Source organism: Euprymna scolopes, chromosome 41 (assembly GCF_053919585.1).
Source record: "Euprymna scolopes isolate OS-2025 chromosome 41, ASM5391958v1, whole genome shotgun sequence".
In the NCBI taxonomy this organism is placed as follows: Eukaryota; Metazoa; Mollusca; class Cephalopoda; order Sepiida; family Sepiolidae; genus Euprymna; species Euprymna scolopes.
Window position 1 is genome coordinate 72,621,969 of NC_136522.1, and position 15,294 is coordinate 72,637,262.

At 34.2% G+C, this 15,294-nt stretch overlaps 1 protein-coding gene across 3 annotated transcripts; it reads right to left on the reverse strand.

Annotated features, from left to right (window-relative positions):
- Window positions 1-13,105: 13,105 nt before the first annotated feature.
- LOC145266625 (DNA-directed RNA polymerase III subunit RPC6-like) lies at window positions 13,106-14,782 on the reverse strand. 3 transcript variants are annotated; one of them, XM_080122536.1, is made up of 2 exons: window positions 14,651-14,782; window positions 13,106-14,103 (listed from the first exon to the last, which is right to left on the reverse strand). In XM_080122536.1, exon 2 carries the CDS (start codon window positions 14,072-14,074, stop codon window positions 13,112-13,114), a length of 963 nt encoding a protein of 320 aa, XP_079978662.1. In that variant the 5' UTR covers window positions 14,075-14,103; window positions 14,651-14,782; the 3' UTR covers window positions 13,106-13,111. The 3 variants fall into 3 exon arrangements, with proteins under 3 accessions (XP_079978662.1, XP_079978660.1, XP_079978661.1); XM_080122534.1 differs by lacking the exon at window positions 14,651-14,782 and adding an exon at window positions 14,230-14,337; XM_080122535.1 differs by lacking the exon at window positions 14,651-14,782 and adding an exon at window positions 14,216-14,337.
- Window positions 14,783-15,294: the final 512 nt, after the last annotated feature.

Below are 15,294 nucleotides of genomic sequence, written 5' to 3' on the forward strand. Positions count from 1 at the left end.
TTATATTAAAATTCTGACAACACTTAGTTACAAGTTTCAAGAAAAACTGTTTACTAATAATAAACTTAGTTTTATGAACTATTTTAAAATTTTGTACAAAAATTTTTTTTTTTTTTTTTTTTTTTTTAACAAATAAACACCAATAATTTCGTTTTATATGAAAGCTGATGCGCTTTTTAAAACCCTCTCTCCTTTCTCCTCCTAAGGGTTTCTCTGGCAATGGAGGATCACAGGATGATACCATTTCTACATAACCTGAAAAATTTTTGCCTTAAAACCAAGAAACATTTGCCACGGTCTCTTCCACCAACCCAAACTGTTAGATTTTTTTTTTTTTTTTTTTTAATATAAAATCCATTCCTCGACCTTCGACTCAGAACTTCTCTTCTTCCAAGACACTCCTCCGTTAAACAACACTCCCATCCCCACTGCCCACTATGCCCTGACTAAAATGGTCTTTGACCTTTTGACCTTGTAAACAAAAGTTTTCCGGCTCAGCTTCCAAAAAAAAAAGATAAAAAATAAAAAAAAAATAAATAATTGAAAAAGAAAATACCACAAAGATGTCTATATTAATAAAAAATTTTATAAAACTGAATTTTAAAGTTGTCAGTTGTCTGGCTTATTTTCACTTTTTTTTTTTTTTTTTTTTTTTCCAGATTATTAAAAAAAAGAAAATGATTCCTGTGACAAAACGAAAATATCATATTCCAAAAAATTGATCAAGTGGTTTTATTTTTAAATAAAGTTAATCAAATTTTATGACCAAAGAGAAACTGTCCTGTTTAGCCATTTTAAAGAAAAAAAAAAAATTCAAAAGTGATTTAAACTTGCAAGATTTTTGTTGTAATGTCTACAAATTGCCATTAATCGTTTAAAAATTATTTTCTCTATAAAAACAAAACTATTATATTAATTTATATGATTTTTGGAATATGATATTTTCGTTTCTGGCACGGGTACATACATCGTCAAACAGATTTTTCTTTATTATTGCTTTTTAATATAGGGCGAATTCTGTACAAGAACCAAGTTTGAAAATCTATATAGTACCCGTGATGAAATGAAAATATTCCAAAAATCACATAAATTATTAATCAAATAGTTTTATTTTTATAAAGAAAATCATTTTTCAAGTGATTAATAGGAATTTGTAGGCATTACAACATAAATATCACAAATTTAAATTATTGATAGCTTCTTTTGGTTCTTTTCGTTTTTTTGTTTTTTTTCCCCAAAATGGCAGGCAAATTATCGGTTGTTTTGCATTTTCATTTTTTTTCTTTCTTTCACTGCGTAAAAAAAAAAAAAAAAAAAAAAAACTGTATGATTTACATATCCGTGACAGAAAATATATTCCAAAAATCACATAAATTTATCAAAATGAGAAAATCAAATTTTATGGCTAAGTGATATTTTGATGGCATCTTAAAAACAGGCTGAAGGAAAAAAGGGGAAATAATGTTGAATAATCCAAACTTGTTTGATTTTTAGAACACCATTCTTAGCATGACGTACCCCCACACCCACCCACACACAATATCATTGTAAAAATATCCAATATTAAAGCCATGGACTGCACCACATATTTACAATGTTTATATAAGGTGAGCTAAAAGTAAAAAACATTTGTCAAAACATAAGTCAGATTTCAGAAGATTTTGCGAAGAAGAACAAAAACAATTTGCGTTGATAAATAATGTGATAGGTGTATCAGAATTTTTGTAGGAATTTTTGACACCCCTAAACACGAAACTGTGAATAAAATATAAAAAAAAATCGTAATTTCTCTTTTAAAAGTGGGTTGTTTATTTTCTTTATGGATTATACTTCCAAAATAAACTATTAAAGTTGTATAAAAAGAAATAAATATTTAATTTAAAAAAAAAAAACAGGTATGAAATTAATTGAATTTTACGAGTCCAGTATTTTTCAATTTTTAATTTTTAAAAATCTATCAAAATTTTTCTATTGATTCTATTTTTACGATATTTTCAGGGTCAGTGTGAAATTTTATGCTCTTTCCAATAAACCGAATATTTTAGACAAACGGTTTTTTTTTTTAAATTCACGCCCCCCCCCATTTTGAAATGTCTATTAAAAAGTAAATAATTAATTTACTCACCAAAGTTTTATATATCACAAATTGAAGATAAAAGATCAATAAATAGTATATTAAAATTTAAAACAAAAAAGTTTTTTTTTTTTTATGAAACCGTGGTCCTTGCTCCTTTAATTGAAAAAAAAAAAAAAATTAGGGTTTGAATTACATTTTTTGAGTAGTTATAAGCTTGGAAACACAGGAGGTCGAATTATTCAATATTTTTCACAAAGTTTCTGACACACGTAGTGATGTGGTTCTCGGCAGATTAACTCAAACTGTGTCGGATATATACTTGAGACTAGCTGGACGCTCAGCATTGCCCGGCCGTACAATACGTTTAAACATTTAACAAATTTACCGAATTTCCATTACTAACGGTTACTATATTATCCAATTTCTACTGTACACTGTTTAACCCTTATCCTTGTGTGGCCTCTTGGCCTTGATAAGTGATGCCTATGTAAAAAAAAAAAAAAATTTAATTTATACAGATTATATGTATAATAGGATCAATCCTCGATTGAATATTATGAGGAATAATTGGCCTGGTGGACTAATTTGCAAAAAAAAATTTTTTAATAAAAATGACCATGTCGTTTATCGAATTCCGTCTGTGTTTGTTTACAATATCACCTCAGCTGATATTTGGGCTTGACGATGAATGCCCTGGAAAAGTCACTTCTGATTAATGTTTAGTTTTAAAATATGCAAACGAAGAAATTATTGGCAACGATTTTTAAATGGTACTCCCTTTTATCGTAAATCGAACTCATTAATAAGAAAAAAATTTTTAATAAAATGGAACCGAAAATATGGTAAACTGAGATACACCTAGGCTTGAACCGGGGGATCATTCGATCTGTAGTCGAATACTCTATCACTGAGCTATATCTCCAGATTACAAAAAAATTTTGTTTGTTTTTTAAGAAATGAATTGTCTGAGGTTTTATTATCTCCCTTGGCCGGTGTAACAAAATATTTTTTACCAATATGAAAGAAAGACTTTTTAGGATCAGATATTTTCGATTTTCGATACTTATCGGATGAATTTCTGTACGAAACATATCTAAGAACACTGCCAGACATATAAATGAGCCTCCCTGGCACTCGTGCTCGGGACATCCAGAAAGCAGTGAAGTTTGGTCAATGTGGCCAAAACCCGTCATATCAGACAATTGCTATTCGTTTGGACACTCCCCTACTTAACTTTTTAATCGTTAAATTAAAACACTTTTCATTCTTCTCCCTTCATGGCCGAGCTGGTTAGATGTCAGGGTTTTTTCCCTTTCTTTTCCACCTTCGCGTCAAGGCTTTGGGTTCGAGCTTACCTTCCTACCAAAACTTTTTTTTTTTCTTTTACACCTCCAAAAAACCCGGGCAATGCTAGTTGTAAATACAATGGTGCTATTCAATTTAGCTTAAATTTGTGGTTTCTGAAAAATAGACAAGTGCAGACTTTCTTTTTGGCGCCACTGTATGTTGTGTGGCCTCTGGCTTTGGTGTTGGCCATTTAGAACAATAGTGTCTTCAAGGTGCCTTCAATAAGTTTCCAGACATTTTTGTACAGGCATTTAAAATTGTCGTAAACTCTTGAAAACTCAGTATGTTATTACTATACATCTTGTGAGATGACTGGCAAATTTTTATGATTCCAGGTTCAAATGAACAGCTACAGTAGGAATTGGAATACACCCTACTAAAGCCTGATTGTAACAGTTGGTGAATTCCAAAAATGCAATCTGGACGTGAAGACACTTTAGAAGAACGATATGCAATAAAATTTTGTTTTAAACTTGGAAAAAATGCCACAGAAACGTATGGAATGCTTCAGACTGCTTTTGGACCATCTTGCATGAATTAAGCATCAGTTTTTGAGTTGTATAAGAGATTAAAAAAAAAAAAGGCAGGGAGTCTGTGAGGAATGATGAGAGGTGTGGGAGGAGTAAGGAAGTCAGGACACTGGAGTTGATTGGCCAAATAAAGAATTTCATGGATAAAGACAATAAGTGCACAGTTTGATGTCAGTGTGGGAACTGTACACACAATTATTCACGAAGAACTGAAAATGCAGAAGATTTGTGCAAAGTTGGTCCTAAGGATGCAGTCCACAACTCCATCTTTATCACCAACTATTTGACCAAGATGGGCATCAAGATAGTTCCTCGCCCTTCCTATAGTCCAGACCTTGCTCCCTGTGACTTTTGGTTATTCCCTAAGCTCAAGGAAAACCTTAGAGGCTGTCGTTATGAGACAATTGAGGAGATGAAAGAGGCTGTGATGAGGGTCATTGACATGCTTACACAAGAGGACTTCCGTGGGGTCTTACAGAAGTTGTTGGAATGGTACAACAAGTGCATTGCAGCCGGAGGAGATTACTTTGAAGAGAACTAGAGTTTCACGTGTGTACTATCAAAAGTGCCCATACGAAAAAAGTCTGGAAATTATTGAAGGCATCTCGTATCTCAATTGCGAAGAAAACCGCATATCCTTTGTATAAAGATTGAGCACTATTTCACAATACATGAGTTATCACATTTGGGCTGGTGCATCTGCTACTAGTCTCTCACTCCTGGATAGGGTTAAAAAAAGAGTCGCCAACCTGATAGGTCCTGAACTGTCATCTAGGCTTCAGCCTCTGTCCCATCGACGAAATGTTGCATCCCTCTGCCTGTTCTACAAGTACTTTAATGGTGAATGCCCTGACGAACTACAAGCACTTGTACCCCCTCGTCGTGAATACCCTCGACAATCCTGACAAGCAGCTAAATCCCACCCCTTCACAGTAGACATCCCTAAGTATAAGAAAACCTTTTGCTCCAATTGTTTCTTCTCCAGAACTGTTAAACTCTGGAACTCCCTTCCAAAATTCTGTTTCCCCAACTGTACTGACATGCAGAAGTTCAAGTGTAATGTGAACAGACATCTTGCTGCTCAATTCCCCACATAGTATCTCTGCAACTTATGTCCCTGATAGTAGCCCCCTACTTCAATGCGGCACTGTGCCTTGTTTGGGGGGAAAATTAAATTAAAGAAACATTTTTTTTTAAATTACACTCTATCTTGCCACTTTTTTCACTATTAATGCATATAAACATTATAAATATGTTGTGTGGTCCCTGGCTTTGGTGTAGGCCATTTAGGATAACAGTAGCGTTTTTTTGTATTGCGTGTATTGGTTTCCTTTGTTTTTGTTAATGCGTGTATAGATGTGAATAGCAGTTTGTTTCTGTCCATCTGAATCTCTATAATGTAGGAAAACTTGCGCAATGAAAAATCCTAGTATGTGAGTCATTAAGTCCTTTCCAAGGCTCAGTTGTCTGGTTTTTTCTTTGTTTTTTTTGTTTCCTTTTTTACCCAGAATTCCTGCTATATTAAAAACAGAAAAATCTCTATGATGTACGTACCTGAGACAAAACGAAAATATCATATTCCAAAAATCACATAAATTGATCAATTAGTTTTATTTTTACAAAGAAAATTATTGCGCGATTAATGGGAATCTGTAAGGGAGGCAACTCTTAGACATTCTTTAAATGAATTATCTCCCTGCTCAATGGTTTTGGGTGCTTCTTCATTATAAGAGTGAAATTCGAAAATCAAAATATTGAATTTCAAGTAAAACCAATGGTTGTTTACTTAATTGTCATGTCACAGTAATGAACATATCCCAAAATTATGAAAAATGATAAGGTAGAAAATAAATTATTAATGAAAAGTTTTCGAAGACAATTAGTGAAAATTGAGTTTCGCAAAATTTGCCTAAGGTTTTCAAAAATTTGGAGGAAATAATTACCTCTCCTGTTATGATCTTTTTAACACTAAAAGTTTCTTTTCACTTTCTTTTAAAACTAATGTTTGAAAATTTAAACATTATCATCTTGCTGCTCCCCTCTTTTGAAAACAGTTCATTAAATCCTCGCTGCAGCAGTCAAAAACCGGACAAGTGCCACAGGGCATTCTCATGAATCCCGTTGGTTGGATTAGGAGTTTTATTTCTTTAATATGTTCATTACTGCAACATGATAATTAAGTATATACCATTTTTTTTTTACGTGGAAGTCAATATTTCGAATTTCATTATTATAACGAATAAGCACCTTTTTTTTTAAAGGTGATTATATGAAAAATTGTTTAATTAATTTTAATGCATCTAAAACCAAGCTTCTATTTTTACATCATCATTGGTTTGATCCCCATCTGGCATCAACTGAAATGAATAGCTCTCGTCTTGGGGAGGCTCCAACCTGACTACAATTTGTCTTCAAGTCCAATGTAAACGAGTTTTTGATCAGCCTTTCACTTAAATAATCCAATTTACCAATTTTCCACTACTAACGATTACTATGATATTGTCCCATTGACTACTGTACACTCATTAACTCCTATCCTCGAGTGGCCTCTTGGTCTTGATAAGGGATGCATTCTATTTGTAAAAAAAAATCTATGCTATAAATCTGACCTGTCTGTTTGTATGTATGTATGTATGTATGTATGTACATATGTATGTCTGCCGAAAACTTTCGACAGAGACAAAGGATTTTTACAAGATTGGAATCGTTTTGAAGCTCGACTCTTAGGATGACACATATCGAAAAATTGGCTGAAAACATTAATTCCTTCACTCTCAACTGGGCACTTTTCTACAAGGAGGATCGATTTTTTTTTTCTGATATTTTCGAAAGCCATCCTCTCTTTTTGATTAACTAGCCTTAATTTAAACCTTTGAGACTTTCGGTTCGGCGATGGACACAACGGCAAAGACGTCACTTTTTTTCCTCCTTCGTGGTACGAGCTTGAGCCTGCTTGCCTACTACCACTTTTTTTTTCTTTTTGCTCAACAAACATCTGGGCAATGCCGAACACCCAAGTTAGTTTTTGCATAAATCTTGGTGAAGTGTTATATTGCCAATAACACAGCACAACAATAACAAATGAAAATTGGCTAGTCAGAAGCAACATTTCATTTGTCAGCTTAAATGCTATTTGGGTTTGACTTTAAAAACCCAACATGTTAGATTGTGTCACACAAAATGACAAACAAATTCCCAAATCTTCCATATAAAAAATATTGCAACAAAAAAAATTTTTTTCTCTCAATTTTTAGCGATTTTAATAGTAAATTGTATGCATTAGAAGGTCGAGTTGTCTCCCTTTATTAAATATGTCAGATCAAGAGACACGTTATCTCTTCCTCATAAAATTTGTTAAAAAACTACTTTACATGATTTTTGGAATACAACATTTAAAGGAGGTGTTTCTGTCAGTATCATGTTTTTTTTGTGAGTTTTGAGCGATTATTTAAACTCCAAAGCTAACTTTCTGCCATTTTATTATAGTTTTAACTTACTGTAACTTCTTATGTTTCAATGTAAATAAACGCTTTAAAATAAGTCAAAACACGAAAAACTAACACAAGTAGATAGAATAGTAACTTATCTTGCCTTTGGTAACTTTTGCTCATATATATATTTTTTTTAAAAAGACAATTTTTCAGTTTTGTTTTCTATAGTAAAAAAAAAGATGGCCGATAATATGTACAAACTAAACACTTGCTTTTCAAACGTTCATTTTTCTTAGGAGTATTCGAGTCCATTTTGAACGAATTTGAAAAGTTTTATTACCACACAAGCAGAAAGGCCAAGTATAAAAACTCAGCAGTATGTTCTCTGATATAACAGGGGCGCGTTAAAACAAACGTTTCTGTTTAGGACACAACTGAACCATGATACTTGACTTTTGCATTTTAATTTATTTTTTAATTCAAACCATCTTCTTCTTCAATCTATAAATATAAAAGCGAAAATGTGTGTGTGTGTGTGTGTGTATGTGTGTGTGTGTGTGTGTGTCCGCAAAAGTCAGTGAGGCCCCGTGTTTTGACAAGCTTCTGGGTTTGACCTTTACTTCTGATCTGAAATGGAACACGTACATTAAGTCTGTTGCCAAGGTCGCTGGAAAGATGGTGGGATCCTTCTACCGCTCCAGAAGATATCGCACTACTGATGCAATTCTCTATCTATATAAAATGGATGGAGTACTGTTGTCACATCTGGGCTGGTGCATCTGCTGCTTGTCTCTCGCTCCTGGACAGGGTTCAAAAAAGAGTCGCCAACCTGATAGGTCCTGAACTGTCATCTAGGCTTCAACCTCTGTCCCATCGACGAGATGTTGCATCCCTCTGCCTGTTCTACAAATACTTTAATGGTGAATGCTCTGACGAACTGCAAACACTTGTATCTCCCTGACGTAACTACCCCCGACAAACCCGACAAGCTACTAAGTCTCATCCCTTTACAGTGGAGATCCCTAGGTGAAAGAAAGCCTTTTACTCCAATAGTTTCTTCCCCAGAACTGCGGGTCTTTGGAACTCCCTTCCGGGATTCTGCTTTCCCAACTGCAATGATATGCAGAAGTTCAAGTGTAATGTTAACAAACATCTTTCTACTCTTCTCCCTTCATAATGACCCCGCTAATTAATTCCCTAATTCCCTAATAGTAGCCCCCTGCTTCAAAGTGGCACTGTGCCTTGTTTGGGGTGAAAATTGAATAAAAAAAAAAAAAAAAAAAAAAAAAAAAGCCAAGTACGTCCAAGGATGGAATACTGTTGCCATATCTGGGCAGGAGCTGCTAAAAACAGCCTATCCTGCCTTGACAGAGTACAAAATAGACTTCGTGGTTTAGTGGGGGATGCCCTTTTCTCTACCCTGCAACCTCTCTCCCACAGAAGAGACGTTGCTAGCTTGTCCTTGTTTTATTGTTATTTCCATGGCAGATGCTCGTCTGAACTCCAATCTCTGGTCCCCCTTCGCCAATCTTTCACGAAAAACACCCATCTAGCTGAATCCACTGTGAAAAATTTCCCCCACTCTATATCTGTGCCTAAATCAAAACACAGATTCCATGAACAAAGCTTCTTTCTTAGAACTGCACGCCTGTGGAACTCTATTCCGTCTGCTTGCTTCCCTCCGGACTACAACTTGGATGTCTTCAAGTCCAATGTTAACAAATTCCTAATGAACCGCCCCCTTAAGTAAACACTTCATCGAATCTCCACACTAACATAATGTACTTGCAATAACCCTCATCCCTGAGTGGCTTCCGGGCCTTGATAAGTGGTGATCACTGTGTAAAAAAAAAAAAAGGCTTTTTTTGTTGGGCTTCTCGGTCGGCTCACTCCTTAAAACTTTTTATATGCTGGCTAAATCATAATATCTACGACTTAAGAATGGGGGTCGCGGCTATCTTTAATTTACCCGACTTTTACAAGCTATTTTTCGATCGCCGCGTCTTCGAAAAGCGAATGATGGGGCGGTGGGAAACAGAAACTGGCTTGCAGCGCAAAACTAGGTCAAACATCACACGACTTAACTTTCTCGCACCTGTCAATTTCGCTTTATAAACGTTAACACTTATCACTTCCTATCCCCTCGTTAGAAATTCGCTCATTATATGTTACCGTGACATAAGTTGACATATATTCGGTGTTTTTTAAATAGTATTTTATCTAGTTTATTATTTATAACACCTTTTCCCAAACTTACCATGTTAAAGAGAATGTCGGGCGCCATTTTGAATTTTCCAACACATCGGTAAACATTGCATGTTTTTTGAGCTGAATAAACATGTTACATTGAATAAAAACAAAAAATGTATCCAATTTGGTAGAAAAGTAACTTATCTTGCCTTTGATAACATTTATTTGTTATATATTTGTTTTTTGACAACTTTTTCGAATCTGTGTACAGTAATACAAACCCGTGAATTCTAACAAGATCTACGTCTCCATGAGTAATCGAACTATTCAATCGATATTAGTATAAATTTGAAAAATTACAAAAAAATGATGCAGTAGCAGTGCTAGGTGTATTTTTCAATAAAAAAGCAGCCACAATTACGTTTTAAAATGCGTTGACTTAAAAAAAAAAAATGGGAAACCTTTAATTAAAGTCAAGGGTTATCTCCCTTCTTTGTCCTACTGACATAGGTTAACATCCAAAACATGATAATTCGATAAATTCTATTTTTTAATTGTAATTATTTTTCGACTGGATAATTTGTCATGATTTTTGGAATTTATACTAATCTCGCCATGATACGTAAGTAGGTAATAATGTTTTCACCTGAAATGCATTGGTTGAAAAGATCACAAGAATCGAAATTGCTTAAAAAAAAAAAAGAAAAAAAAAAAAGAAGAAGAAGAAATGCCTCATTAATACGTGATCATTAGGTCACGCATTAATGAGACGTGTTGTCGGAGCAGATATGTCACTGGAACTCACAAATGAAATGTGTCCTTTTGATGATGTACCCGAACTGACAGGTCAAAAGATTTGAGTTGAAGAGTTGTTGGCGAACCGTGCAGACGTGCATTGGTATGAGCTCTGAAAGCCAGGCTAGATGAAGACAAGTATGTAGACATGTAAGGCAGGCTCTACCAAATTACTCAGCCAATTTTTGGTTTAAATATTTGAAATTTTACATAAAGTGTATTCAGACATAGGGCAAGCATTTAAATCGGTTTTTGGCTGAAAAGTTGGCTGCCAAGGGGTAAAAATTCAACAGATTTGACCTATGCGATCTCTAGCAAACTATTCAGTTAATTTTGGGTCTAAATATTTTAAATTTTATATAAAGGGTATTCAGACATGCAGCAAGCCTTTTAATCAGTTTTGGGGCGAAACTTTTGCTGCCAAGAGGTCAAAGTTGAAAGAGTTGACCTTTGCAGACTCTACCAAATTCCTCCTCCACCAATTGTGGGCGTAATCACTTGAAATTTTAAATGTAGGTTATTTGGACATGGTTCAAACATTTTAATTTGATTTGAGCCCAAAACAATAAATGTTAAGGGGGTCAAAATTATGGTCAAAGTTAAAAAATTGACCTCTGCGGTCTCTACCAACTTTTCTCTATGGTAGTGAAGGAAGCCTATTATATAGAAAGGCATTGCCGTACATATTCACACTTTAATATATACATATGTACATAAAGTTATGAACAGTACATACGGCCCGAGCAAAGCCGGGCTGAACTGCTAGTATATATATAAATTTATATGTATAAAATATAAATTGTTGTCCTGTGGTTCATCAGAATCACGCACGTAAAGAAAAGTTTCATTGATTTATTAGCATGATGTACATTGCACAGCAGCTCGGCGGTTGAAGACAGAGGTCCTCCGGACAGAAAGGTATAAATCTTTTTCCATATTTCTCCCTCCCAAGCTATGTAATATAAACACTTTTGATAATCTGCTATCCAACAGATACAATTTTTAGTACTGCAACGTAACACTTAAGCGAAAACTAAAATGCCGAACACAGAAAACCATTAGAGAATACATTAGAGAATACGTTAGAGAATACATTGGATAATAAAAGACCCGAATACCCCCCCTAAAAAAAGAAGAAATCAACTTTTGAATCCTTAGACAATAAACATCAGCAATTTGATAGATTTTTCTTTATTTTTTCATTAATTAGTACCTAAGTCTAGGTGTATCAGAATTTGGCGGGAATTTTTGACACCCCTAACACGAAACTGCAAATAAAATATAAAAAAAACTCGTAATTTCTCTTTTAAAAGTGGGTTGTTTATTTTCTTTATGAATTATACTTCCAAAATAAACTATTAAAGTTGTATAAAAAGTAATAGAAATATTTTTTTATTTTTTAAAAAAACAGTAATGAAATTAATTGAATGTTACGAATTAAGTATTTTTCAATTTTTAATCTTTAAAAATCTATCAAAATTTTTCTATTGATTCAATTTTTACGATATTTTCAGGGTCAATGTGAAATTTTTATGCTCTTTCCAATAAACCGAATATTTTAGACAAACGTTTTTTTTTAAATTCACGTCCCCCCCCATTTTGAAATGTCTATTAAAAAGTAAATAATTAATTTACTCACCAAAGTTTTATATATCACAAATTGAAGATAAAAGATCAATAAATAATATTTAAAACAAAAAAAAGTGCTTTTTAGAAATTTACCCGTAAAGTCTGAAGTTTAAAACCTTTTTTTTTAAAAACACGTTTTTTTTTTGTTTTTGTTTTTTAAATGAAACCGTGCTCCTTTAATTGAAAAAAAAAATTAGGGTTTGAATTACATTTTTCGAGGAGTTATAAGCTTGGAAAAACAGGGTCAAATTATTCAATATATTTCACGCATTCGTGAGGTCAGTTTCTGACACACCTAAGTACCATATCAATAAATGGTATTAGTGCATTGTATGAATCGGATTTCTCGTAAATATCTGGTATGGCTGGACCAACAAGGTACTTGTGCACTTACGTTACCGCACTCAAATAATGTTTTTATTTAAAAAGCTATTCTTAATATGGGGAGGGGGAAGGTGTTTTTTTTTAACTATTCCGTACTTTCGTAAACAATTTAATAAATAAAAATATTGTAAAAATTGAATTTAACTTGAAACTACTATACTAAAAAAAATCAAAACAATAATTAGAATAAGTTTCTGTGCTCGGTATATTTCGGCGGCGACGTCAGGTGCCGGTCAAGCCTGAGCGGACATTTACGAGAATTCCGGTTCATAAAGTACCTTTTTTTTTTTTTTTTTTTTTTTTTTTTAACTTTCTTTCCACGTCAACACTCACGTTTAAAAATGATTTTTCGGTTATGCTGAAAACGAATATCACACTTAAATTTGCCACAGGCAAGTAGTTTTCTGGATATTAAGACCTTTATTATCCAATATAATTCATTATGTTTTTTTCCCCAACTGAACAAGCAAGCACTAATGCACATGCGTGTTATAAAATACCCTCATCCTTCCCACGTTAAGAATGGTGACCGCCACTGACATTGGGGGAAAAAATGCCTTAATATCTAGAAAGCTATTTCTCTTCCCCAAATTTAAATGTGATATTCGTTTTCAGCATACCAGGAAACTTTAGGAAGTCGTCATTTTAAAAGCGATTGTTAAGGTGGACAGAAAGTAAAAATTTACTAAAAAAAAAATAAATAAATAAAATAAAAACAAAAACAAAATTCAATATTCAAGCCATTCTTTCATATAAACACAATTTGTGGGTGAAATTACCGCCCCTTCGCTGCAGCGGTCAAAAACTGGACAAGTGCCGCAGGGCATTCTCATAAGTCCCGTTGGTTGGATTAGGGGTTTTATTGCCCGGTAAAGTTTTGTGTTTTTACCGGAGGACGACGAGGAACCCTCCGACGAACCGGGCGCAGCTACGATCGACCGTTCGACCTTACCGTCGTATATTAAAGTGTCCAAGATGGTTTCGATGTCATCGACGGCCAGTTTTACTTTGCTGATCCCCAGTTCGGAGATGTACTTCCAGACGTCGGTGGAGGGGGCAAAGGAGGCGTTGCGCTGCATGAGGGGTGCAGAGAGGGTCTCGCGGGCGTTGGCCGCCCTCTCGCTCAGGAACTTAAAACATTGCTGGTTCAAGACCTCGACAAATTCGGACTCAAAGTCCTGGTCGCTATACCAGGCGCCCCCAGTCACCGAGCTGTCCGGTTCGAGCTCATATAGCATGTAAACCTTCTTTTTCGAAGCAGCAACAGATTTCACCGCTTTAATTACTTTTTTACTTTCAAGACTTTTAAGGATCTTGTTCACCTGGGTCAGCAACAAGTTACTCTGGTATCGGATATCTCGGATCCATATGCCCCGATTCCCAGCCTCCTTTATTATCTGGTAAACCACTTTCTCTTGATTGTCTGATCCTTTCGCCAAACTGACCGACGAAGGATCCTTAAGTTTATAAACTAGTTTGTTACCGCTTTTTAACAAATCAATCCTTGCCGTCGAGAGGAGCCGGTTGATAGCCTGAACCCTTTGTTTCGCATCAAACTGTGGCATATCCGCGATGATGGTCGCATCATCCACACCGTCGGGGCTATTTTTACATAATTCCAAGATCCTGGTTTCTAAATCCAAACCCTCGACGGGTTCTTTCTTGATAGTCACCTGCAGCTCGTCAGCCATCTTTCGCCGCGTGGTTGATCAGAAATCTCCTGTTAAAATAAATTACTTATATTTAAAAATAAATAAAAAAGAAGAAGAAAAATGATGTAAATAGAATTCGTATTTCAGATAAAAAATAATTTTTTTAATTAATAGATTTACCAAAGTTTCCTTACAGTTAATTCGTTTATTCAGTAATAGAGTTTTGTTTGCATGGTCGATGAGAACTCTTCTGCTGGAGAAGTTTTTAAAAACTTCACCGGTGCAAAGAAAAATAATTCTCCTTTGGAAATTTAGACCGGAAGTAAATATGAATAGATTTTATTTATTTATTATTTTTTTTTTTTTTGTGAATATTTTTGTTGAAGTGAACGTACAGAATAGTTAACAAAACCTGACCTCTCTACACATTAAGTATGAGTTTCTAAAAAATAACCTGGCGGCTTTGTTAACTATTTTTTTAACTTGATCCATTTTCATTCACAACGGTTTGTCGGTAACTTTTATTGTATATATAATTGGTGCAAGTCTATAAATGGTCCATAAGTAATCTTTTTTACTATAAAAATCTGAAAAAAATCTTTAGAATGTACGTACTTGTCACTGCATGAAAATGTCATATTCCAAAAATCACGTAAATTGATCAAGTAGTTTTTTTTTTTTATTTAAGAAAATCAAATATTATGAGACATTTTATCGAAGAAAAACTTAACGCCATCTTGTTTTTGAATACACTGCTAGCAACACCTATTGGGAGTGTTTGGAATATAAGATCGGCAAGGGGCAGACAATCGACATTCCACACTATATAAAAAAAAAAACTTGGAAAACTAAGACATTTATAAGTTTTTTAGGAATTTGAAAACGAAAATGACGTTTAAAATTCCAGCAAACGAGTAGTTTCCAATATATGAAGAAATGTTAGTTTAAAGAAAGTGGGGGATCACTTTTCTATAATAATTTAACGTATAATGATCACCCACTTTATGACCACCACTAGTGTAAAACTTGAATTTACGCCGCTGAAATACACATTTGCCAAATTTTTGTTGGAGGAGCGTCAACGTGTGTGTGCTCAATTTACGTAAAATTCTTCATATCTTGGAAACTACTCGTTTGCTGGAATTTTAAACGTTATTTTCGTTTTCAAATTCCTCAAAAACTTATAAATGTCTTAATTTTCCAAGTTTTTTTTTCTGTTATGAAAAGGAGGGGCTTGTAAAGAGATAGGTTTTGATACT